Raw genomic sequence first — 27,793 nt, 5'->3', positions numbered from 1 at the left:
TTCTTAACTGTTTACAGATCCCTATCCCTGGATGGGTGGCATCCGGTGGGTGTCGTGTTGGAGTCACGCGTTTCCCGTTTGCCTTCCACTCCAATCCTGGGACTTGTAGTTCTTCACACCGCGGAGCGCGTTGACTACGAGCAGCTCAGAACTACAAACGCTACAATACCGCGCATGCGCAGTAGGTCGATATGGTCGAAAGAGCGCATCCTGCATGATTTCTGGACCCCCGTCGGAAACGTCAGGAGATAAACAGAATATTCCGGTAAAAACGACATATTTACATCATGCATCACGTTGGGTCGGTATATGTAAATGTATTTTCACTGTCTGTTGAATACCAGTGTGTTAAATTAATCAATAACATAGATAAACACTCAGATAACCTCTGGATCTGCTGAGTTGCTTACCAACGCGTTTTTTGAGTTCCACTGTATATTATCACTAAATGTAAACACATGTAAACCCTCACACGTGTTTAGTTAGAAAAGTAAAGACTGAGTTCATTTAATGTTTTTTTTTGTTTGTTTCAGCATTAGTAAACAGTTTGATAAAGATAAAGTTGGAATGTGTAGCCTTTACTTTTAACTGGTGGAAGGCTGGTAACAGTCATGTCATGTTTAATTAGTTGTTAACGGATTATTTACATTTCTGTGTGTTCTTATTTTACAGGAAAGAATTGGAACTTCAAGATGGGAGGTTTGTCACTTTTCTATTCATCTATCTAGTTATCTTTTTATTTTTCTATCTGTCTATCTATTTATTTATTTATCTATCTATCTATCTCTATCTATCTATCTATCTATCTATCTATCTATCTATCTATCTATCTATCTATCTATCTATCTATTTATTTATTTATTTATCTATCTATCTAAATACCCAGCCACCTACCTACCTACATATTTACTTATCTACCTATTTATTTATTTATTTATCTATCTATCTATCTATCTATCTATCTATCTATCTATCTATCTATTTATTTATTTATCTATATATCTGTCTATCTATTTATCTGTCAAGTCTATCTATCTATCTACCTACCTAAATACCCAGCCACCAACTACCTACATATGTACTTATCTACATATCTATTTATCTGTTTATTTATCTATCCATTTAGTTGTATGTTTATCTATCTATCTATCTATCTATCTATCTATCTATCTATCTATCTATTTATTTATCTATCTATCTATCTATCTACCTAAATACCCAGACACCTACCTACCTACATATTTACTTATCTACCTATTTATTTATCTATCCATCTAGTTGTGTTTATCTATCTATCTATTTATCCATCTAGTTATCTGTTTATCTATCTATCTATTAATCCACATTCTTCTCTCTCCTTCTGCCCCTCAAAAAATACGTATAAAATAGTGAGACAGTAATATTTTAATGACAACTTTCCTTTTGTTTCAGATCGGGTGAATAACTTCCCTCCCCTGCCTAAGTTCATGAGAATAAAGCCATGCTTTTACCACAACATTGAAGATGACATTCCTGAACCCCACCAGCAGTTGGTGCGCAGAGTCTACACACTTTGGATGAGTGCGTGTTTTCACATTCATTTTCAAACTTTGTGTTAGTTTTTTTTCTTCTTCCCTCTACTGTTATGTTACGAAATCAATCACTACCCTTCCTCTTCTTCTCTCTACGTCCACGTCTCCACTGTCCTCTCTCCCCCACAGTGTATTCAGGCACCCTGTGTTTAAATGTGATCTCATGTATTGCTTGGTGGGCCGGGGGTGGAGGTGCAACCAACTTCGGCTTTTCCCTACTCTGGCTCATCCTCTTCAGCCCGTGCAGCTTCACCTGTTGGTTTCGACCACTCTACAAAGCCTTCAGGTTAGTCACCTATCTGGTAAATGTCATTAAAACAGAAACATTTCTCAACTTCCACTTGAGTTTATTCAAAAGGCAAAAGAGGCGACTGTGGCTCAGTGGAGAGCAGGGTCGTCCTCCAATCAGAGGATCGGCGGTTCGATCGGTGTGTCCTTGGGCAAGACACTTAACCCCGAGTTGCTCCCGAACGCTGTGCCATCGGTGTATGAATGGGTGTGAATGATTAGATAGATCCTGATGGGCAGGTGGCACCTTGCATGGTAGCTCCTGTCATCAGTTCATGAATGGGTGTGAATGGGTGAATGATTAGTAATGTAAAAGCACTTTGAGTGGTCGGAAGACTAGAAAAGCGCTATAAAAGTACAATCCATTTACCATTTACAACTCCTGAAGATCCTTTGGATGCCTAACAGGTTAAAATATCACATCACATCACACACACATGTAGGAGACGTCATAACAACAGGATTTACGTAAGTCAACTGTAAAAAATTCATATAGTCACAGATGAAAAACAATGGGTTTTATATTAAAAAATCTCAACAGAGCCTGCATCCCAGCTAAGCAAATAGAGATCCTCTAAAAGAAAGTGGAGCTTGATGACTCACAAAAGGTGTAGAAAGCACTGTCACTACCGGTGGCTTCAGGAGTTTGGAGGTTCATCAATCTGTAATTTTAGCAAAAACTTGCTGCCATTGTGGGTCCAACGCTGTGTTCATTTATTCAGTTATATCATTATGATTTATTATATCACGCTGGGAAATAATGTGATATAATAATAAATGGTTCTAGGCCATAATGCTTCTTCTGATTTTGCATTATACTTTCACACTTTGGACAGTGTGATTGCGTGTGAAGTTGTGTTTTTTGTTTGTTTGAAAAAGACCCGCATTGTATCCCCGCATGTTGACAGCTAGTAGGAGGAAGCAGAAACAAAAATAGAGTAACGCTTGACTCGTTTGTGCTCTACTGTATCTTCCCTTTTTTTTTGTACTCTCTTTTGCTCACAGGGCTGACAGCTCCTTCAACTTCATGGCCTTCTTCTTCATCTTCTTCCTTCAGTGCATCTTGGCCCTCATCCAGACTATAGGCATACCTGGCTGGGGAACCAGGTGAGTTGAACCAAAGCAGCTTTTGAGGACTGTTTTTATGTTGCCTGCCAGTTTGTTTGCTTTTGTTGTTTTTTTTTACCAGTGAGTGGGTCATGAGGGCTTTTGACGAATGATCAAGGCAGCTGGGAAATGTATTTTCCATCAGACGCTTGAATTTCACACGCAATGAATTGGAGAGTCATATTCACTATCTGCTGCGTTTAAATTTAGCTAAACCAATAGCCTCTTGATATTACATTTTAAAAAGGGGATAAGAGTTTTATCAATAACCTTAAGACTAAGTGAGGTGTTCTTCAGGTACGCTATGTCCCTTGATTTCAAATATTACTCTTCATCTTGTCAGAAAAAAAATGTTTCTAAAGAATATTACACATTATTCACGTTTGTACAAACAAGCTGACTCTATGTCTGAATTAACATTTTTAATAGTTATTTTAGATGATGTCCCTATTTTTGTGAGTGTATTTTTCATAATTTTAGTATAAAATCATGTTTGAACTCGCAATTCAAATCCCCGCACACAGAATGCCACATTGATCTTTTCTTTTTTTAAAGAAACTGACAAAATATTCGTGTCCATAGCTGAACAGCTGCTTTTGATATTAATAACACAGTTCACTCATCAGAAAATGTGTCTTGTTTAGTCAGTTTTACACTGATCATCAGTATGCTGTTTGCCACCGCATCTGTTTCCTCACTGCTTAGAGGGATAGTTCAGATTGTGTTAAGTGGGTTTATATGAGGTTTCAATAGTCAGTGAGAAACATTGTGGAGAAACAGACAGGAGTACCAGCACAAGAGCAAAGCCATGTGCTGCTGTGGACAGGGGCAGCAGCAAAACATGCTTAAGTGTCCAAAAACAAGGACCCACCTATAAACATCAATATCAGTTTAAGTATACACTATACTCAGAATATTTTCACCTCTTTACCTTGCCGTCAGACAGCCCTTTCAAGCGGGGAACTAAAGCCATTATATCCATCTACGCAATCTTCAAAGCTACAAGTATCCTTTGACAAAAACAGTAATTTTACCTCACAGAAAACGGGAGTTGCTGGGTTACTGCTGCCTCGTTTGGTTAGTTTGTTGTGTGAATCCGAACTGAGCCTTCAAAACACCAAAGTCACACAATAACACTAACTAATCCAGGCAGCGGTAGACCAGCAACTCCTGTGTTCTGAAAGGTAAAATGACTGTTTTTGTCAATGGAGTCTTGTAGCTTTAAAGAGAGCATAGATAACAGAGTCAGTTCCTCGTTAAAAAGGGCTGTCTGACAGCAAGGTAAAGTGGTGAAAACTTTTTAAATGTAGTGCGCACATTAAGTGATAGGGATTGTTTTAGGTGGAGTTTTCTTTTAGGAGGCTACAGTATGTTTTTCTGCTGCCTACTGTAGGTAATACACTGACTATGGATAAGAACCTCATACAACCCCACTTCATAACACCCATTCTATCCCTTTAATGGCTCATTAGTCACCTTGAATATGTGTATTAAATCCACTCTTCTAATTGCGTACTGTATGATACACTAACCCGTACTACTCCATCTCACCCTCACCAACACATCAAAGCGGCTGGATTGCGACAGTGATGTTTTTCAGCCAAAATGTGGGCTCCGCTATAGTGATGCTTATCACAGCTCTGCTCTTCACTGTGGTCACCGCTTTAATGGCACTGGTTCTCATTAAGGTGAGTCGCATACGCTGAAAACACACTTGCATTTAGTTTTTTTTTGGGTTTTTTTGTCCCACACAGATGCTTGAAAATTGTCACAAACTTACTTTTTTTCTTACCCACTTTCTTTTCTTGTGGCAGGTGCACAGAATGTACCGCGGCGGTGGCGGTAGCATGAAGCGGGCTCAGGAAGAGTGGAGCACCGGGATGTGGAAGAGTGCACCGGTGAGGGAGGCAGGGTTTAACGCCGTTACTCAGACGGCCCAGGGCCCCAGCTTGCCCCAGTACCCGGCCGCGGTGCCGAGCTATCCCGACAACAGTCAGTGGTGATAGCTGAGAGTCGCCTCTAGATGGAGACAGACAGCTGGATGTCTCTGTTGGTGCACAGCAACACACTTCAGAGCACCACATCATCTCACACTTACCTGTCAAAATGCATAGGTATATATATATATATTTTTCTTTTGAATGAGAAGACAGGATTGCTATAAAAAAGTTTTATCAAAGAGTTTTTTCATATGATTCCATTCCATTTCAACTTTTGTTTACATCTAGTTTATTTAATTGAATGAGAGACACTTTTATGCTCAAAAGTCTTGCAAATATGCAATTGGAAAAATCAAAAAAGAGTGGGAACTGTTTCAGGATAGCAGTATAGGAAGGATGTGTGCCTTATGGACCTTTATGATAGTTTTATGAAATTGCCAAATCTGCATGCTAGGAATCATAGTGTGCCAAACAACAGAGTTTTTCTTTCCCCTTTTGTAACAAGAGAATGTTGGAGAACTGCATGATTTTTATCTGTTTGAACTAATTTTTGTGTATTATTCTGTCAGGAGTTCAGTTTATTTTTGATACGCTGTGCTGAAAATCTCCATGCTCGCCTGCTTTGGCTGTGATTTCTTGAAATGCGCCTTAATATTGCAAGCAGATTTTGTATGTGAATAATATCTAGCTTGACTTTTGCCTTAAAAACAGTGCTTTTTTTGTTGCTGTTGCTGTTAAACTGGACTTGTGCTTCAGTGAAGCAACGATTGGAAACATTTCAAAAGCCGTTGTTGGTGCGTAATCCTCCCCTGTGATTTCTCACTGAGCACTGATTTGCCAAAAACACTTGCCTCTTTCCATTATTTTGAGACTGTAAAAACAAAAAAGTCACACCCAAAGTAGATATTGTGTTCTCGGTTTCTGCATTTCCAAAGCTGCACTGTTTGTTTTTAGTGGTCAGCGCCCTGCCAGACAGAACCTTATCTGCTGTTGTCCATGTTCCAGCCACTTTCACTTTCCACCACCAGATAGACTGAATTTTTGTGTTTGAGTGATTGCAGTGTGCTTGCATGCAGCCCATGATGAGAGTGGGACTGAACAGGATACTCTAATTTTTCAAATGAACTGACCTCATGTAACCGATACAAACTGACATAAACAACTGACTGAAAAAAAATGACTGAAATGGATCAGCGGTGAAATGAAATCTTGCATGTAAACAAAGTCAAAGTGTGTTTAAATACAGTCTGGTACTTATCTATTAGGTGTGGACTGATTTACTTTCATTCCAACAAACATTGGAAAAGATTAAACCCAATGAATGTGGCTTTTTGTGCGAGTATGAAAGATATGAAAATAAGAACTTACTGGAAGAAAAAGGTGCCTGCAGCCTCATAGTTTGATTTTATTTTTTATTTTCTTGTTACAAAAGTGTCCTTCATGGCCGACTGCCAATATTAGTATTTTGAAAAATGGATATGTTAAAGTAACCTTTAAATATTGCACCATTTCAATAAATATTCTTATTCCCATTTTGTCTGTCTGTCTGAGCTGAATGAAAGATACATTTTAACTGTTGGAATTTGTGATCAAAATCTGAGAAATGTCCTCAAACAGAATATAGCAGGTCAGGTCTGAGTTTGACTAGACAATCAACTTGGCGCTAAGCCGACATAAACATCCCACAATGCAATGTGGTAGTGACAACAAACGTTCATAACAGACTATGGCAGATAGCTGTCACATAGCACTTCAGTGTACGTGTAAGATTCCACTTTACTTTTCTAGCTGTAATATTTTTTTTAATGAGGTCAGATTTTATGATTCTCACAAATTGTTTAGTCACATGTTGCTGGCACGGGTTACCATGGAAACCTGTCTCCAACCAGTAAGGAGGGTCTCAATAGATGACGTGGTAATTATAGTTCAGTGCGGCCAAAAAGATAGATACTACTGTTTATTTGTTTTATGCAGCGCTTCCATGACACTTCCATGACACACTCTCGATGATATCACAATTTGAGTTTTAGCACTGTAGTTTTTGGATTTGGGAAAAGGTTATTCATGTTTACTTATATTATTTGGACTGTCTCAGACAATAGGAATAACATGTATGAATTTTGAAAATGGGCATAGTTCCACTCTAAAGGTTAGATTTATTTTTCACAACCTTTGTATGCAGTATTATTGCTGTTGTTTGTGGTATTATTGGTGATTTGTTTAATGTTTTTATGTCAAATGAAAGATGGCCCTCTGTTGCATTAGCTTTTAAAACTCTTCTAAAACAAACTCATACAAAATACAGCCTTCAACGTAACACGTTGCCCTGGGCCACCAGTCCGTTTGTCCCTTTAGGTGCCCACGTTTTGCTGTGTGTTTTTTTTTTGTTTCCCATATCCTCAGTGTAGAATCTTTACCCAGGCAAAGAGATGCTGCTGTCATATTGATTTATTCAGAAATACAAGTAAGGAATGTTCAAAGAAACTACTTGTGGGATAAAAGAAGCCTTCGAGCATCACGGCGTAATGACAAGACAGCCTGAACTAAAAGTAAGAGCTCATTAAAATCCTGGGAGGGAAAGTCGGGCTGATGAACAGAAGAGAGAGGGCAGCTAAAAAAAATAATAAAAGGCAGTGATTTCTGAACATCTCGCTTTAAGCTCACTGGCTTTTTTTTGTTTTGAATAGAGAAACCGAAATAGTAGTTGCAAGGGGTTTGTTCTAGTTCCCCAGTATAAATATTCCTGTTAAGCAGCTGCATTGGCAATAATTTATGAATTTATCGCCTTGTGAGATCAATATCTAACCTTAATTCTGCTCATGACAACTTCCTTATGCTGCACCACTGAATAATTGAGCAGAGAGACACTTCGACCCTTTCATATCTACAGAACTTGCTTGAGATGAAACATAAGGCGGCTCTGAGCGCTGTTGTTAATGACAGAGTGTGAAAAACACAGAGCAGATTCAGAGCTACATTCCTGAAATTTTGTTTGGTCTAAGATTTTTTTTGTCAAAAACAAGCAGGTCTGAGGTGACGCGTGTGTGTGTTTGTAATCATCCAAACAATCCACAGGAGTATCTGTTGGAAACATCAAGACAACAAGTATGTCAGTTGAGAGAGACAGCAATAATTACTGACAGCAAGAATCACGTGAAACTCCCAAAAAAAGTTTATTATTATTATTATTATCAACAAGGGCTGCATTTTCCCCAAAGATTACACCAAAAACAGAAAAAATCTTATCCTGGCTTTGTCTCTGATGCACTGATTCACTTGACACCCACACTTCTGCTTCACAATGACACCCTAGTTCACTCTCAATGATGTACAACATTTACAGGAGTGAAGTAATCTTATGTGTCTGTTATGGAAAACAGATTTGTCACTTTTAATCACCTATTTTAATTCTTAAAGGCACAATGTGTAGGATTTAGTGGGCTCTATTAGCAGAAATGTAATAATATATTCATGACTGTGTTTTTATTAGGATACAATTAGCTTAAATCTACAAAGGGAGTAGATACTCTTCACAGAGTCCACCATGTTGCACCGCCATGTTTCTACAGTAGCCTAGAATGGACAAACCAAACACTGGCTCTAGAGAGGGTGTTACACGTTTTTAGGCTACCTGAAGGCCACCGTAGTTCTCTGACACGCTTGTGAAAGTGCAGTAACCTGTACACAGTCTTGGAAAGGGAGGACATGAGTGGAGGGGTATTCAGTTGGTTGCAATCTGCAACCAGAGACTGTATATAATAAATGGACGTCTTTGTAATGTTGATTGTGATTTGTGGACTGCCGATTGGTAGCCTCGGATTTTGCATTTTTCCCTTCACCATATTGCTGTTTTTTTCCAGCCAGTGAACAGAAGTGACCATATTTGGACTGCGGAGAAGTGAGGTAGAGAAGCTGCATACAGCTCTGGTAGCAACCTGTCAATCACAGTAAGCCCCGCCCTTAAGCCTACCCTGCTTTAGGGTCTATTTGACTCTAAATGAACCATAATTTACTAGATGAACATCATGCTGTATTGAAGAAGACTTGAAACTAGAGATTGAGACCATAAACGCGTGTTTACAATGTTTACTGAGGGAATAAACTAAATGAGAAGTAGGATTATTTTCTCATAGACTTTTATACAATATATTATTTTTACAACCAGAGCAGTCACCCCCTGCTGGCTGGTAGAAAGAATGCAATTTCAAGGTATTTTTCAGAACTGGAGGTTGCTGCCTGTCTGCAACGCTAGATGCCACCAAATCCTACACACTGTTGAATACAGCAGTTAATCTGTACTCCATTTTATATATATTTTTTATAGCTACCAGGAAATAAGAAGTAGGCTATTGATCAATCATTAACACAACCAAAGATTGGACATTATGCTCTCTGACTGATGAATGTTGTCTTGAATAATCCATAAAATGAAATCTCACTGGAAACAAGAGGTCAAAGTGTTTGCTACTTGTTCATAGCTGCTGACTCTATCGAAGAGACCTAAGACTTAGATCACACGTATTATGATTGCTGCAACAAAAATGATATTGCTTCAAATAAATAATAGTTGAAAATAAAACGCTCTTGCCTGTACACAATATATTACACAGTGTGTATTCACAATTTATCATTATACAAAAAAATACATATATAAAAAAATGACTTATCAACTGTTTTCTCGGAATGAAAATTCCACCAGAAAAGTCTTTACAGTGAACATGAGCTGCCCCGTCAGCGTACAGAAATGATCGACAGTGGAGGAAATTGGCAACGACACCAATCAAAAGAATCTATAATGTGAAAAGTTTTTTTCTCCACAGTAGCACAACTACAGGAAGATAATTGGTCGTTGGCCTTGGATTGAATTCTATACCTCAGCAGAGTCAAATCTCTGACTCATCATTTATGTATCCCAACCCGTCCAGGCTTGAAATGTTGGCCATAGGTGTGAAGTGGTGCTCCCCGTTCCCTTTGAAGTCAACGGTGGAGTGATTATTATTGGCACTGCAAGGCCTTCCAGGCTCGGGCCCCAGGAGCTTTATCTCTGAAGTTCTGTTCGGGATGTGCATGTACTCAGCCGACTGCCTCTTCCCCTCGATTTCGCCTTTGCGCTTCGCAAACTTAAAGCACTCCCTTGCCCCACCCTGACTCCAGATCCATAATATGACGCCCATCAGGGAGAGACAAAGCAGCGAGAGCAGACCCACGGCGACCTCCAAGCGGGTCACCCTGCCCGTGTCGCTTTGGTTCTCGGGGGACGGCGGTTCCTCGTTACGCGGGGTTGGCGCCGGCCCCGGAGCGGCAGTGTTCAGACTGTGAATAGATTTTGAGGAATTTGTCACCTCGTTGCTGGGAGTCGTCCCGCCAACCTCTCCTAGGCCGGAGTCGAGCTGCAGGTGATAAACCGCCACTGTCCGGTTGTAGGCCCTCCCGTTGATCAGCTCCACAGAGTCACACGTGTAGAGGCCGGCGTCCAATTCAGAGGCCCCCAGGATGAGGAGCCCCCCGCTGTAGATGTAGTATTTGTTGCTGGAGTGAAGTGTTTGGTCGGAGAACCGCCACAGGACCTGAGCCAAGTTGGAGTGGAGCTGGCAAGGCAGCTGGATGTTGTTCTCTGGAACGAGGGTTAAGTCCACAGCTGCTACTGGATCTAAAAATAACACACACACATTAAATTTGTCGTCACTGCATGCTGATTGATAAGACTCATCCGAAAAGTATTCACAGTAATGCATGCAAAACGAGTCAAAGCACCTGGCGGAGGACATCGCGTGACGTCTCCTTCCTTCAGACTCTGTATTGCAGTACTCATGATGAGTGACGAGCTGTGGACTGAGGAGCACTGCTCGGTGGGGAGGTCCCAGGCGCAGTACGGATCCCTGGCCAGGATGCAGTCCACACAGGAGTCATAGCGGCTGCAGTTACTGACCGGCATCTGGATGACACCAAACGCTGAACCTGCATACAGTTGGCCCTGTATTTGCAAACAAAAACAAACAAATTAACAACCATAAAGCACTTCATCTGTACTTCCACTGAATCCTCTTTACTGCCTGTTAGGGGCAATATAGTGACAACATATTTAAATTGAGATATAAACTCTGACTTATTGTGCAATATTTGCCAATAAAAATGCAAGTAAATGATTACAAGCTATCGTGACGGTGAGCTTATAAACAATATTTGCCACTTTGATAAACTTATTAAGGGTTACCTTGCTGGACAAGAGGCGCAGGATGCTTATAGGCACGGGGTTTTCATACAGCTGAATTTCCTCAATGATGAGCATCTCTCCTGCGTAGTTGACAGCCTTCTGAATGTAACCGTTTTCTATCAGGACACAAAAAAAAGGCCATCTAATACCCGTAAAATAAGCACATAGTAGTAACTCTCTCTACTGATATACTGAATCTGTCTTCAAAGGTACTGATGGCTTTGAAAGCTTACAAATAAAAGTCATGAAAATATATTTTCTAAATCGGATTCTGACTATAACCAATGGATTCCTATGTGAAAACAAAGTATTTTGTGTTTTCCCCTTACTTTTCTCACTGGTTTTAGAGTTGGAGAAAGATGATGTCACATACTTACTGTGTACAAATCAGCGTTAACCAACATTTGAATAAAGAATAAGAAACAAAATAAAACAGTTGTAGGTCAATCAAATTGGAAGAAATCACACAGTGATAATTAAACAGATACAAGTTTTTTGAGTGTTAAACTGTGAAGGAATACTTCACCCACAAAAGGTCCATATTTATGTAAATTACTCACCATGTGTTACCTTAAATTCTTGAAGAACACAATTTTTCTCGTATGCTTTCACAGTGAACGTGGAATCCGAAAACAGAGAAAAGTCTTAATGAATTTGATACAGTTTTGCTGTTGTTAAATGCTTTAACTCATCCAGACTTTTCACTGTTTATTCTTCATTGGATTCTTTATTCACCATGGAGGCATGCAAGAAAAACAAGTTTTCTTCATGAATTCAAGGTAACACTGGGTGAATAATTGATATATAATTGGTCATTTTGGGGGTGAAGTACTCCTTTAATACATAACTACTTTTTTTTTTTACTTTAACTGAAAATTTTACATTATGGAGAAATACAAAAAATTTCAGGGGTTTTTAAATTGAATCCACCAGATTATCAATACAGAAAAATAAGGTCTGCTTGCATCTTTATTAAACCTATTTTTTTAACAGATATCCCATAGTTTAGTTTACCAGTGCCGATGAACATGACTGCATATCTCTCTCCGTCCAGCGCCAACACACTGTCCACTACAATCCGAGTCAGCAAAGCTCCCCTCTTGACCAGCAGCGGGCCTCCTGTCAGCGGGCGAACGGCATCGTCCATGAGGGGACGGTCCCTGATGAACTGGAGGGTTTTGTCAGGAAGGTCCAGAGAGCGATTCATCCCCATGTTACGTGCCACGTTATTGATACACTGAAATACAAAACCTCAATTCAGAATTTTGTTGTTTTTTCAGGTTAGTGTTGAACACTTTGATATCCAGAATCTCTTCCGGCTGCAACAAAGACTTTGGACTCACCGCTCCTGGTCTTGGGACCGGCACCTCTCCAGTGTACATCACCCACTTGACGTGGGACGTCTCCACGGCGACAGGTGTCTTAAACTTGCCCTCGTTAAAAATGTCCCGAATGGCAGACACTTTAAATGCACATACTGCAGAAACCTGGGACAAGCTCCTGGAAAGACCAAACCAGACACATTTAGTCATGCAAACTAAATGCTTGAGAATAATTTTGAAATTTCATCTGTCAAAAAAGAATTAAAATAAAAACAATAACAAAAGATATTTTTAATACTTTATAAATATTGAAATAATGATAAAAATAAATATAGAATTAAATATAAATATAAATTGTTTTGAGAATATTCATCTGTAAAACAATTGCACTGCTTTTTTGGGATGTCTGTCAAGTAAAGCAATAAAAATACTAATTGAAAAAATGATACATTAAATGCCGTATATTGACATTATGAATCAAACAATAGGAACTATTCATCTTTTTTTAACCAGTATTTGTGTGAATATAAACACCTTTTAAATGTTTCCACATTGCCTGATCAGTTGACTTCCTACCCTGCCAAAGGTTAACACCCATCCTAAACCATAAAAACTACCAATATTTGAATTTAAACACGTACGACTGCGGAGTGAAGACAGCGTAGAAGACGCTCTTCCTCCAGTCCTCGTCCTTCAGCAGGAAGACATCCTGGACAATGGGGGGCAGGCTGGGTTCAGGGAGGGAACAATCCAGACGGGCTTTCAGGAACGTCGTCCATTTCCTCTGCAGTGTCCGCTGGCCGCCCATATCCCCCTAAACACAGAGACAGACACTCCTCTTATCCACAACAACCAGATCAGTTTGTCAGACAGGGAGCATGAGGCCAACCACAAATCTGCACAGGGGATGTTATTAAACCTACTCTATCTTAATGTCTCTAGAAAAAAGCTTTTATTCAGTTCTTAATTGACTATACCTTGCAGACTCGGGCCACTCGGGACACTGCAACTTTCCTGTAGAAGTCGTACTCCATGGCATTCTCACTGAAGAACATGTACACCTTATCATCATCACCGCCAGGACTACCAAAACTCTCACCCACAAAGTCCATGAAGACAAAGTTTGGCTCTGAAATCACAAAAAATGTAATGAATGCTTAGGGCAGGTGTGCAAAAATCCCCCCAAAAATGTTGCCTCAGTTACATTAAAGGATATCTAAAAAATGCTGCATCATGCATAAATAGAATTGCTGCAGATTCCCTCTTAACTTTCCATTACATAAAACTTTAACTAGACAGTTTTGTTTTTCCAGGGAGGAACTCACCACTGAGCCAGGAGCTCTTAAACTCAGTGCGTAGAGCCAAGTCGGAACTGCGCAGAACCACCGGCTCAGAGCCCAAGAAGTTGATGGATGTAGCAGAGTACAGGTCGTTTCCTGTCGGACAGGAACAAGAGGTGAGGGGAAAGCATTCCTGGAAATACATTATCAAATTGAAGTGGAACAATATCTCATTTTTATGCAGACTAATGGACTGATCAGAACCTTCTTTGTCTGACTAATTAGTGCTTGTGTGTTGAGAGCAGGTAGCATTATGAGACCGCCAATTGTAACGCATTTTTATGCTCAGGTCTTGTGTGTCTAGTGAAATCCTGCACATACACAGTTATCACGCGCCCGATATTTTCTGTTGGTGCACTTTGAACGCTCAGCAGTTTTCTGTGCTTTGTTCCTGTTGGCAGCAAACCCGACTCAGACACTCACCGACCATGAGGGAGGAGTATCTCTGGAAGGGATCAAAAGGACACTTCCCCTTTCCCTCCTCCGGCTTTCCCTCCAGCCTCAGCTGTCCATTTACAAAAGTCTGTCGGAAACAAAGGGGGAGAGAGAGAGAGGGGACAGAAAACTTGTTAAGGGAGAAAAAAGGGACAAAAACTGTGCCATTTTATTTAGACACAGTACTGGGAAACAGGACTGGAGTTGTAAGACTTTACCAGTGGTTTGCATGTGTTAGCCCATTAACTACAACCTGCAAATATTTACATCATTACTCACCATTTTCCAAAAGTATACAAAAGATTTAACACGATTTTAGATTGATCTTCAAACCTTCAACTCACCCAGTACATTTGTGTCTACGTGATATATTGCAGAAACTAAAGAAAGATTTAGATATAATCCCTTGAAGTAGACATGATGTCTGCTTTTTCTTATTTTAATAAAAGTTAGGTTACTGTGTTGTGGTTATCCACATAGGAACCATTTCCTTCTCCTTGGTGGTGCATTCAGGAGGCTCATTCCTCTGAGATTTGAGTTACTTGCCAAAATACACAGCATTCATGAGCTAATGGATGTTGTTGAACAATGAGACCCAACAAAGACAATAAACACGTAAACACCGACACGAGAGACATGAGCTTAAACTTATTTTGAAGTAAGACTCACATTAGAAGAAAAAAATTTACCTAATAAGACAACTTGCTGAGAAAAAGTGTTGCGTCTGTATTACAAGACTGAGGATGGCAGATTCTCAATTTAATACAATTGGAGTTTTTTAAACAGGCACATAGTGGCCATTAAAGGAACTGCATCTTAGGGCCTTTGTCTAATAACACAACTGCAGTTGTTGCTTCTTGGATTAAAGGATAAATCAGGTGATATTTATATTCTTCTTATTGAATATAAATATCACCCAAAAATACTGAAACCAACAATGAAAGTTTTATCTATCAAAAGCCTCATATTGCTCATTCTTGTTCTGTTTGCCTCAGACCTCCAATATAGTCCAAAAAATATTAAAAACATTAAAATAATTGAGCCTCACTGTTTAAACTGGCTGACATGTTTCTTTTATTGTGATGAACAATGAACATATTGTCTGGGTCCATACCTTTGTATCTGCCCACTCCATCAAGTTAAAGTTACCTGTTTTACAGGTTTAGCTTGAATTTACCAAAGTCACACAATAACACAAACAAACTAACCGACTGAAGCAGCGACAAGCAGCTCCTGTGTTCTGAGAGGCAAAATGACACCATTTTTGTCAACGGAGTCTTGTGAATTTGAAGAGAGCAGAGATGACAGCTGCAGTGTCTCGTCTCAAAGGGCTGTCTGACAGCAGGGTAAAGCAGTGAAGATATACTAAATATAGCCTATATTTTAACTGAAAATTATTTTTTAAGGTTGCTCAAATCGATTACTCTGCTGGCTACGTCCACAGCAGTACATTACTTTGCTCCCATGCTGGTACTGTCTGTTTCTTTAAATTTGGAGTGTGACCACCTCCATCTACTGTAGGTAATACACTGACTATGGATAAATACCTTATACAACCCCACTGTAAGACATGCAAACGATCCCTTTAAGTCATGAGCACTAAAGTCAATGTTTATAATCAAAATAAAGGAAAAGGGCTTGCAAATAATTCCAATGACTCAAACCACCACCATCCCCTCAGCTAATAAACAGAGTGACTCAAACTGAGTCACCATATCATCTCTGCTTACTAAAGTTTACTTACCAGATAATCACAGGAGGGGCTGAAAGCATTTGTGCCGCACACATACATCGTAGTGTCATTCACTCTGTGCAGGGTTCGGATGTAGTTACGGCATTCCACCTGCAACAAGATCCAGCAGAGGGAATGCCAAGGTCAGAGCTCTGTTAGTTCAGCCGCAAAAAACACAAACATGCCAGACACACACACACACACACACACACACATATATATCATGACGGCACATGGGGTTGAGCTGGTTGACCAGAAGGTCAAGGATGTGTACATGCATTTTCCTCTTGTGCCTTTATTTGGACATTTGGTACGAAGCTGTAAGCAAAGCTCTTCAAAGAGAGTTCTGTGGAGATTTGAAAAGGGAAAAAAAAAAAGACTCCCATATAAATGATTTACAAATGCACAGAGATAAACTGCATAAGGGAGTGAGCTGCTTTCACTCAACAGCCATCTCTTAAGGCCGTGTCCTTTCCCCAGAAGTAAAAGTTAGCGCATGCAATCTCTGTTTTGAAAGACGTTGCACAAACCTCAGCATGTTTTCCTTTGTACGTGCACTCCCTCTGCTTCTCCTCGGTGACCCGCCAATACACCTGCATCAACAGAGGGAGAAGTATCTCGTCAAAGCACGCAGGAACGATTTCGCAACTCGCAGCATGTCGGCAGTGGAGCTGAGGCCCGTTTGCTCTCACACATTTCACTGTTTGTCTAACGCTAAGATCAATCAGTACTCTCTAAAGATGGGGAGAACCTGCATTTAGTTGTGACTGTTAGCTGTGAAACTAAAACGATGAACCCACTGACCACTGTGTGGTTATTCATTCAAATCCCTCATGAAAATGTGCACGGGCCAAAAAGACAACAGTGTTGGACTGGCAGCTGATGTGAGAGCAGCTCATTACGCAATCTGGCGTGTTTTCTGTGAGCCAAAGTACACTCTCTCAAAATAGTGAAAGAGGGCAGAGGAAGATACTCAAAGAATACACTCACTGGAGGCATGAACTGATCATGAAAATGTTAGTGAAATGTTCTTGCAACAAGGATAAACGGGATACTTTCACTTTGTGAGGCTCAAAAAATCCTTCAGACATGCTGAGGGGAAAAAATCTTAAGTTCATAACTTACATCTACACCACCACCATTACCTCTGATGTTGGGTCACAAATAGATGTCCTAATTTTTTAAAGGGGTCAAATTATGAAAAACTCTCTTTTTCGGTGCTTGTGCACATACATTTGGTTATCTGGAGTGCCCACCAAACCTTAAATTATGAAAATAAACAACCCAGTCATTTCTTTGTGGGCTGCCAAGATCGGAAAACATGTGATTCAACAAGCCAATCAGATATTGCTCCATTACATTACATTACATTACAGTCATTTAGCAGACGCTTTTATCCAAAGCGACTTACAGGAAGTGTATTCAACATAGGTATTCAAGAGAACTACTAGTCACCAGAAGTCATAAGTGCATCTCCTTTCTTAAACAAGCATCTTAAAGCATAAACCAGAGCAAAAGTATAGTGCAGAGGCAAATTACTACGAAAACAATAATTGCAACAGACTAATACGAATATAATAAGTGCTACAAACTACTACGAATAGGATAAGTGCAGTAAACGAATACAAATTCAATAAGTGCAACAACTAATACGAATACAATAAGTGCTACGAGGAAGGCTCAGGGTAGTACTTCTTGAAGAGGTGAGTTTTCAGCCTGCGCCTAAAGATGGGCAGCGACTCTGCTGTCCTGACGTCAGTGGGGAGTTCATTCCACCACTGAGGGGCCAGGACAGAAAAAAGCTGTGACCGGGTGGATCGGCCGCAGGGACCTCTGAGCAACGGGGCAACCAATCGCCCCGAGGCAGCAGAGCGAAGTGGTCGGGCGGGGGTGTAGGGCTTGACCATGGCCTGGAGATAGGAAGGAGCTGTTCCTTTCACTGCCCTGTAGGCTAGCACCAGAGTCTTAAACTGGATGCGAGCTCTTACAGGGAGCCAGTGTAGAGAACGGAGAAGGGAAGTTGTGTGAGAGAACTTGGGGCGATTGAACACCAGACGTGCTGCAGCTTTCTGGACAAGCTCCAGAGGTCTGATGGCCGACGCCGGCTCCCCTAACTATGTCACACGCAGGCTCATTAGAAAATACCGACCCCCATCTGAGTATCTCCACCCACAGTTTCTACCTATGCAAAGGTGCACATTTTTCTCTCAAGCCAATCAGAGCAGACTGGGCTTTTTTGAGAGGGAGCCTTAAAGAGACAGGCGCTAAAACGGAGCGTTTCCAACATAGGGTGAATACAGGTACATTCAGAAACACAGTATGAGAAAAATAATGTGGTTTTTTGAACATTAAAGCATTTAAACATGTTCTAGCAGAAATCCCAAAAACAAGTATGAAACTGGAAATTAGCATGATTTGTCTCCTTTAAAGGATTGTAAACTAAAACATTTAGGAACCACTTAAATAATTCATGATAAGGAAAGACAAATCCGGCCTCAAGTGGTTTACAGATTATTTAATGAAATGCCTTCGACCACTTCAATAAAATATCATAAATGTTCGATAAATCTTTAATTTTTAATCTGCCATATTAAAAATGTATTGATAGTTATTTAAACTGCCAAAAGAGAATTTAAATAAGTATTCTGCATACTTGTTTTATCTTTTAAAACAGCTTCAAACACAACACAGCTGATCAGAACAGACATTTTGTGAACAGATCTTTATTTTTTTTGGGTGAATGAATCCCTTCACATGTTCTTACCGCAGCCTTTCTGGCAGAGACGTCGTTGATATCCAGAGCGTATACGGCCTCTCGGGCCCCCAGCAGCAAAACACCCAGGTCATCTCTCATCAGCATAGTGGAGTAGTTAAAGATCCCCTCTTCCCTGAACAACTTCAGCTCGTCTAAAAAAAAAAAGGAGAGATTCTGCTTTACTTATCTACAATTCAAATCTTTTGATTCTGTGCAGTTGGGAAAATGCTCCCACAGCAAAAAAAATAAATGCTAATTCATTGAAATTGTACAAGGTTTTCCAAGCAAAGCACAAAAACTAAGAAGTTAAAGTTGCACTGCTGTTTCACAAGGTTTTAAATATTCACATATATCATTAAGCTGCTCTAAATTGTGGTATTTTCTGGTCAAACCAAGGGGTAAATCTTCCAGAAACAGTAGGAATATCCCATGACATATTACTGTGGAAGCATTGAGGACTTACTCCGGTAGGGAACTGTCTTTCGTGGGACACAATAGTGAGTGTTGAGTGCACTGTAGGAAACATGGAGCATCAATCCACAGATGATGCTCAGGGCCGAGAGAAGAGACATGGCTCAGAGTCCGGGTTTGTCTAAGCGTGGAAGAGCTGCACGGTCCAGCTCTGCCGCCCAAAGCAACCAATCAGAGACAGAACATGGTTTAAGGTCTCGGTCCAGATGTTGCTGCCGCTCCGGCACAATTCGTCCTTGTGAGGCAGCTCATAAGTGTGTTTAAACGGGCCTGTGGGCTGCAGATCAGTTGGTGTCCACCGTGATGAGGAACTATATCTATGTCGGCGTCAGCCTCCAGGGCAGTGCTAATGAGCTACTGGTGTCCTCTCTGGAAGGAGGAGCCGGAGCCATGCTGCCCAGCTACTGGTGAGGGATGCTGGAGGAGATCATCTTAATGGTGCCCATCACTAGGAGAGATATGAAAACATCTTTATTAAATTATAAAAGAGACCCATGACATGAAAAGACTGAGTTTAATGCTAAGAATAGAACTAATTGCAGGCTTTTAGGTCTTAATAAATCCCCTTTTATGATTATCATATAGACCTACATCCAGATTTTCAATAACCGCAATGTGAATGTGATGGTGTCTGCCAGCAGTTATTTATCTGATATTATTTCTCAAAAATAAAATCTATGCAGTAAATTTACTGTAAGCAGGAATGAAATAAATAATAATAATAATAATAATAATAATAATCTGTAAGCAGGAATGAAATAAACATCATTTCATTCAGACCGTTCACCAGAGAACTGTGAGGAAATCTTCTCATAAAGTTGAGATGAAATGAAAAATGCTTTTTTTTAATCCCCAGTCATGCTGTGCACCTATTTAACAATTTATGCAAAATAAATATAAAAATATCTATTTCTTTGTATTCTTATATCCCAGTCCAATAAAAAAAAAAATTCCTGTCAAACAAATGAGCACATGAAAATCCTAAACTGTAAACTGTAATAATAATAATAAATATTAATAATTACCATATAAAGTAGCAGCCAGATTGCTCATGTCTGTACCTTTAACTCTCTCTCACACACACACACCTTTTTTTTAAATACCATAGATAAGCAAAAACACTGTATGATAAAAGTCAATCTTAATATCAAAGTACACCCTGATACCAATATAATGCTACAACCCTACCCATAAGAAACAGATTAAACTGAGACAATCAAAATCAGCCAAGAAATCCTGAATTCAGTGCATAGTATCAGGACAAAAACACTCCTACAATTCTAAAAACTCAAAAGTATCTTTCATTTGTTTCTCCCTGCTTGGTAAATACCTTTTAAATTCCCAAGTGCACCCAATTTTGTACCAGAGGCTTTCTGTTAGAAATTGTGGTTAGAAGTATATTTGTCAAAAAAGACATACGGTTTGCAAATCAGGGACAAACATTGTGACATCAGAGAAGTGAAGCACCACTTACAGTCACAACTATTAGAAGTCAGAATCAACTGTAAACCTCACAGAGGAAACCGGTGTCTAGTGAGATTCTGCCATGCTGCCCGACAGCCCCCACTCTCTCTTCCTCCTCCACTCTCCGTCTCTTCCTGTCCTCCTCCCTGATTAAAACCTGCTTCCTCTGGGCTCAGCGGGGTTCACGTAGCAGACGGGGGGGGAATCAGTTCAGGTTGGGGCATGCATGCAGATCACAATAATTCACAGCTCCACAACGCTCCATCCCCACCCTGGGATTCACACAGATTTTAGACCCACCACTTACTTACGAATTTTTCGTTCTGTTTTGACAAACTGAGCGGCGCAGCCTCATTCAAAATTCATCAAGGCACTTTTTTTTTTTCTCCTCCGAATAACACACAAAGCATACTTTAAGAGCAGACTCGCAAGGTGAAAAAACTGCACTCTTAATCTTTTTTTGGTGCATGCTGCTCAAAAAAAAAAAAAAAAAAAAACACAGCCGCTTTGCAAGTGTTGTTTGGATTTTTTAGCTCGCAGAGAAAGTGAGAAAAAAGATACAGCAGATTTCACAGAGACGCGTCCTTAGAGACACACACCAGAGAGTCCTAGACTGTTTGACAGAAAGCAAAATGACAGCATCCATAAATTCCTCGAGAGACAGCCAGGCGCTCGACTCCCTAGTGCCTCTGAACAACCTCGGGGTTTTTTTAAATGTGCGTTTTGCAACAAACTGCTGTGCTCCAAACCTTGTTGTTACTTGACACAGCGGGACGAGCTGCTGCATGTTGCATGACTGCTCATCTGTTGTCAGAGCCCCGATGTCATGCATATCTTTTCCCCTCAGGATGTGAGGGGATGTAGGGGAGGGGGGGAGGGGGGGAGGGGGGGGACTACAGCTGTATGAAATGACTGCAGGTTGTTTTTCCACAGCGTTTGACAGATACTTCCAAACGGTGCAGACAGGCAAGTATGGCTGCAACAATAGACGAGCGTGCAGCAGTTGTCCTTCTTTTCTCTATCCTCTGTTTATCTATGGTCAAACTCACACACTGACATCTGCTCACATGGCCAGGGTGTGTGTGTGTGTGTGTGTGTGTGTGTGTGTGTGTGTGTGTGTGTGTGTGTGTGTGTGTGTGTGTGTGTGTGTGTGTGTGTGTGTGTGTGTGTGTGTGTGTGTGGTGTGTGTGTGTGTGTGTGTGCTGAAGTTTTTACACAAAACTTCACCAGTCACCAGTTGCACAAAGCTGCTTTTCTTATAAAATAAGACCCTTAAATTTGATCCGTCAAGTTACTTTATTCAAATAAAATGAAATATTTTCTTAACAAAAATCTTGACATCAATATCAAGTATTTTAAATGTTAAATTGTAGAATGAAACACAACACTGACATATTTATCACCTTACGTCGAAAAAGACACCAGAGCAGCCTGCCACGCAATGTCCATGTAAAGCAGCTCTGCAAGCGGCTAAACTTATAGTTTGGGATAGTTTACATTTTAGCGACAAAGTGTTGCCAGAGAAAACCTGCAACCAATCAGTAAACAGAGTCCTGTGACTCCTGTGGCATGTTCACATACGATACAAAGAATTTCGTCTCCTGTTTTTCGGCGTTACGATGTCAATGTGTTGCGGTGAACATTTTATCGACCTATTGACACATTCAGTGGATGGAGAACAACATGACCATTCATCTGGAGTCGTGTGTTTAGCCACCTGACAAACAGAAGTCCAATATTTACTCTGCTTTAGGTCCGTTCAGGTCGACTCCACGGGGAAACAAGTGTGTCTCTTTATCTGCTAAATGCTCAACTCTCTTCACCAGCTGGGTTTGAACTTTGTCCGTCTGTTATTTGGTGGCTTTAAGTAGATTTAAGGGTCGCTGAGAGCAGTTGGTCTGTCACGATACCTACTTTTGTTGGACGATATATTGTCTCAGAAATAACTGCGACAAACAAGATTATTGTCATTTTAAGAAACTTTTATGCCAATGATATAATGATGATATTTAAGTATAATAATGGAAGTACATCCTATCAAAGAGCAATGAACTTCTAATTCTTTTTAATATTTAGACATTTGAATATGAAGAAATATTGAAATAATCTAAATAATAAAAACATGAATAAAACAAAATCTGAATAAAATAAATAAATGGACTCTCAGGGTCTGTTAACAAGAATGCACAATGTCTTATACTGGCAGGTTAAACCCTGTTGTTTATTCTAAACAAACAAGCATACAAACACAACGGACAATATCGAGGTCAGCAAAAATGATGATATATATATATATCTTACGAGAAGCCAATAACGTAAAAATGATTGAGGTCATGTTCACATATTGTACTTTAAGTCAATAAAGTTATTATCGTGAAAGGCGTAGCGAGAAAGTTTAAACTCTCATTGGAGCCTTCTGGTTCGTCACTATGAGCAACACCTTTCACATAGTTTTTTTATATTTGTTGTTCATAAAAACATTGATTATTGCTGCTTCAAGATTTCCATGGAAGCAATTATCAATATAATGCCTGGATACAAGTCATTTTATGGTGGTAAGATTATGACTATGTCTCTGTGTCCTCCACCTTTACTACTTCTTTGTTGTTTTTAATTCATCAGGAAGGACCCTCCCATGGACGGTTTGACCCCTCACCTGGTGGCAGAAGGCCTCACAACATCACTGCCAAAACCTATTTGTTATTGGCACAGTAGCATTAGTAGCTACTTACTTGGTGTCATGTTACAAAGTGGCTTATGACCCTATTTTCTATCAATCACACACACCTTTATTTATACAAGTAAGTCATTAATAAAGGCTTGTGAAATCACAAAGATTATCTATAACAGCCTCTTACAAACGTTTATCAAACAAAGTTGATAGCAACATTTGACCCCCCAAAGAATTAACCACCATCATGTTAGGTGTGGTCTCCAATGAGGCCATGCGTATGTTGAGAAAGACTGTTGTGAAATCCAGTTATGACTTTTGTTTAAACTGATTCTTGTACAGGCAGCAAAAACTGCAGGGCTAATAAATTACCTTGTCACACTGATATTAGAGAAAAGTGGAATATTTAAGGCATTGTTCATGAGTAATAGAGTACAGTATCTGCATACAACGTAGAAAACTATCAACCACAAAAGGCACAGTCAACGTCAGGAAAGCTTCTACAAAAAGTGTGACTCAAATAGTTTTTTTACTTCTCAATGTGAAAACTAACCTCCCACCTTAAACAGGTGAGCACTGCGACTGCTGGTGTTGTTGTTGTTTCTTTTAACTCATCAACTGTGGGTTAAACAGGCTGCACATGAGCACATGAGTACAACACTCGCCGAAGAAGCCCCCCAGTCGTATCTTCACACACTCCAACCACTTGAAGCGCGAGGATATTTATAGCCCGCTCTGGAGCCTCCACCACATCTTCAGTACCCTACGATGGATTCTCACTACGACTTGGTTTGCAGCGTACAAAGTAAAAACCCCTCAAAAACAGCAGCGACTGAAGCGTGCACAGACAGGCGGGCTGTTGTCATCATCACCCCAAAGGAAAATCTGTGTGAACAGTCAAACAGATGTGACGGCGTGGGCCCCGGCTTCATTTGTATTTCAGCCCTACGTGGTATGAGCTGTTTGGGCGAGGCATCCTCCTCCGGCTGTAACTGATTCAACCGACTAGCTGACTAACTGGTCTACGGGTTCGATGCTGGTTGAGTTGCTGGCTAAGTGCCAGGGTTGTCTGTTTTGCTTCCAGTCAGACGTAGTACGCTGAATGGCTCTCTGGCTGGCAGGCTGGTGAAGCTGGCCGTGATACAGTCTTCCATCACAGAGGCCCTAAACAGGAAACCGTTTGTGGGAGGCTGCTCACCTTTGACACTCCTTGTGTCCTCTGTTGTGAAACACTAACTGGAAAACACACACTCCAGTTCAGCAACGGGTTATATTTTTGCAAGCTCAGATGGCTGAAACAAAACGTTGTTCTCTGACATAATGACAGTGGCTCGCCACCTTTTTGTTTTGATGTACAGGAGGGTTGTAATTAGTTGAAAATGATACTTCAAAAAAACATGCTGTGTGTGTTCACGTTACCACATGCATCATTTAACTAATGGATAACTAAGCGAACAACAAAATGAAAAATGCAACAACCTGTTCAATAAGATAGGTGCTTCTGCTCTGACAAATGATCTGTCATTGATGAGACAAGTCTGGTTGAGTGTGAATGTACGCTTGAACGCACACACACACACACACAGAGAAACACACACCCGGGCAAGTTTCAGCAGGAGCTGGGGCACAAAAGGAAAATATGAACATCTCTGACTGCTCTACCTGTGTTGTGTGACAAGTTCACTGACAGACGGGAACACCCGAGAAAACAAAATGCGGTGAGCGGAACGACAGTTTGGATTAAAAATCGAAACCAAGGAATTTGGCTTTACAGAGTCAACACCAGGGCTGCAACAATATGTGTTCATTTCATTGATTGTTTGGTCTATAAAATGTCAGAAAACAGTCACAGGCAACCACTTAAATTTCCTAAAGTCCAAGCTGACGTCTTCAGATGTCCCGTTTTGTCTCAGCAGCGGTCAGAAACCCAATGATATTCACTTTACAATTATGTAAAACAGAGAAGAGCAGCAAATCCTCACATCGGAGAAGCTGGAATAAAGGAACGTTTTCTAATCTTGCTTGATCCAATAATCGATTATTGGCAAATCATTCTAGCTTCAATGAATTATGTATTCAGATGCTTTGGTAAAAGAATGGAAAGACAATCAAGGAAGCATCAGATATGCAGATATCAAAACAATTTTATAAAACAATATCGTGACGTTCACAACCACTAAACCGCTTTTTCCTGTTGTCCTTCTCCAGAATCATGTGCTAAAATGATACCTTTCACAGTAATTACTGTCAATTTTTTCATAATTGACTTATAGTACATAAATATATACATAACCTTGTTAATTTTTGGATTATCAATTTATCATACCATCTACGGACATGAAGATCATTTTTGCGGACCTCGATATTGCCTGTTGTGTTTACCAACATGTTTGTTTACATAAGAATTATGTTAGCCAGCATGATGCCAGAATAAACAGCAGGGTTCTCCCTGTCATTATAAGACTTGGTTTGGTTGTGATTCATTTATGTTTTATTTATCTAGGTTATTTCAATATTTTTTTTGCCATTTCAATTCCAATGTCTGAGTATCTTTAAGAACTAAAAGTTTGTTGTCTTTTTTAAAAAGATGTACTTGCGTTGTTTTGCTATTATATCATCATTATATTAGTGGCATAAAATGGTCGACAATATATCAATTAACAAAATCTGTTACGGTGTTAAACCAAATCTCTTAAAAAGTCACTTTACTGACCAACTGAGTCCATCTGATCATGAGCTACTAGTGGTTTATGATCAGCCAGTGTCCAACAAAGCCTCCATGACATGTGGGTGTTCATCAACAGCAGTAACTCACTGGTTTATATTTAACATGTGGCCTCACTGATGCTGCCACTTTAAACAGACTGTCTTTTTTACCTGTGCAAGCTGTGTGTGTTCACTGTTGACATGTAAAAAAATATGAAGCAGCAGTTCAGAGAAAAACATCCAGTGAGTTCAACTCGACACTGAATACTGATGGGAGACATTTTGCTTTCTGTAAGCATTTGATGACTTTTCATTGCTAAATACTGGTGTGTTGTACATACAGTAAAGCACAAATGAGGCTTGCATCATTCCCAGGCCAGAGTTCCAGTGTATTATTAGTGGTGTTGCAGTGTGCAGCCCTGCCGATGCACACCCCTTGACCCCACTGAGCTGCAGTATGACAGCCAAGATTGGGCAATCCCCTGAGCACGTGAGTGCACTGACAGCAGTTAGTATAAATCCTCTTCACCTATCATGTGCTTTAATTCTCACCATACATTCAACTGCACACCCTTTAAATATCACATTGACCTCCTATAACATTCAGCCACAGAGATGCAAAGACATTTAAATGTTCTGTTGGTTAATTATTGATGCAGCTGTAAAGACTTTTTAGCTGGTGCAAAATGACAGGAAAAATGAAAACCTGCATCTTCATGTTTCTTTTTGTGGATTGTTTACAAGATATTTATGCATTTTTAAACTATGAGGTTTGTCATTGGTGTTTAAACAGTTTGGCTCCTGGTTCCAAAGCATTTCCACACAGGATTTAACCACATATATCCACATATTGACACTTTATCAGCCACCAAGTTGGAGCGTTTTTCTAGCTGATTGCAGCCCTGAACACATATCCTTCCACTGCTTAGTCTATAGCTTTCGCCTGCTATTATTAGATATATCCGATAATCTTAGATAAGACAGATAAGTTACAGTGTTTGCACCTCTTAAACCACACAGGTTGTCAATCCAAATTCCCACAACCAGCCGGAGCTCCGTGGAAAAAATATTAAGCCTGTGGGAGCAATAAAAAAAAAAGAAAAAAGCGCACAAACAAGTGAATAAGTCTCCATAGAGCCTTGTGAGTCCGCTTCAGACTCACCTTACAGGGGTTGTAAAGGATCCACATCGGAGTCTGTTGCTGCTGTTTTTTTCCAGTCCTGGTTCCAGCTCGACGCTCTCAGCTCCACCTGTAACGTTCACTCCAACATCTCAGTCCTGCAGGGAGAGATTATATCTGGCAGCTCTCAGTGGTAGGCAGAGCCTGGTCACATGACTTATGATTATACCTTTTCTTTTAAAAAAACAAACCAAACAACACAGCATCCAATGGTATTAATTGTTCCATTGATTTGGACGACTTTTGCTCTTATTTGTTTTATTATTAGATGTTGAAATTCAAAATAACATTGTGATATTATGACAGGACACCAACAAACATACAGTACCAGTCAAAAGTTTGGACACACCTTCTCATTCAATGGTTTTAATTTATTTTTATTTTTATTTTTTTCTACATTGTAGATTAATATTGAAGACATCCAAACTATGAAGGAACACATATGGAATTATGTGGTAAACAAACAAATGCTCAACAAACCAGAATATGTTTTATATTTTAGATTCCTCAAAGTAGTTGAATGAGAAGGTGTGTCCACACTTTTGACTGGTACTGTATACAAACATTCAAGATATTACAATCTCTGCTGCACCTGCA

General features: G+C 40.0%; 3 protein-coding genes across 3 annotated transcripts in view; 1 reads left to right on the top strand and 2 right to left on the bottom strand.

Annotated features, from left to right (window-relative positions):
• Positions 1-27,543, bottom strand: part of uap1 (UDP-N-acetylglucosamine pyrophosphorylase 1) — a 68,321-nt gene extending 40,778 nt beyond the window's left edge. Inside the window, exon 1 of the mRNA XM_054602835.1 lies at positions 27,525-27,543. The gene's annotated coding sequence lies outside the window, so the exon portion shown is untranslated. The remainder of the gene's footprint in view (positions 1-27,524) is intronic.
• Positions 159-6,438, top strand: scamp4 (secretory carrier membrane protein 4). The gene is made up of 7 exons (XM_054602839.1): positions 159-265; positions 673-699; positions 1,432-1,560; positions 1,701-1,857; positions 2,865-2,966; positions 4,537-4,654; positions 4,781-6,438. Exons 2-7 carry the CDS (start codon positions 693-695, stop codon positions 4,967-4,969), a joined length of 702 nt encoding a protein of 233 aa, XP_054458814.1. The 5' UTR covers positions 159-265; positions 673-692; the 3' UTR covers positions 4,970-6,438.
• si:ch211-129c21.1 (uncharacterized protein LOC563087 homolog) lies at positions 8,063-27,268 on the bottom strand. The gene is made up of 14 exons (XM_054602833.1): positions 27,179-27,268; positions 19,168-19,623; positions 18,714-18,856; positions 16,480-16,542; positions 15,962-16,060; positions 14,206-14,305; positions 13,768-13,878; positions 13,420-13,571; positions 13,084-13,256; positions 12,464-12,620; positions 12,135-12,357; positions 11,121-11,236; positions 10,661-10,880; positions 8,063-10,556 (listed from the first exon to the last, which is right to left on the bottom strand). The coding sequence occupies exons 2-14, from the start codon at positions 19,274-19,276 to the stop codon at positions 9,790-9,792; spliced, it is 2,433 nt and encodes an 810-aa protein (XP_054458808.1). The 5' UTR covers positions 19,277-19,623; positions 27,179-27,268; the 3' UTR covers positions 8,063-9,789.
• Positions 27,544-27,793: the final 250 nt, after the last annotated feature.

This window comes from Anoplopoma fimbria, chromosome 8 (assembly GCF_027596085.1).
Source record: "Anoplopoma fimbria isolate UVic2021 breed Golden Eagle Sablefish chromosome 8, Afim_UVic_2022, whole genome shotgun sequence".
Lineage (NCBI taxonomy): Eukaryota > Metazoa > Chordata > Actinopteri > Perciformes > Anoplopomatidae > Anoplopoma > Anoplopoma fimbria.
The sequence above is the reverse complement of the archived record's forward strand: the minus strand, read 5'-3'. Positions and strand labels throughout refer to the sequence as shown.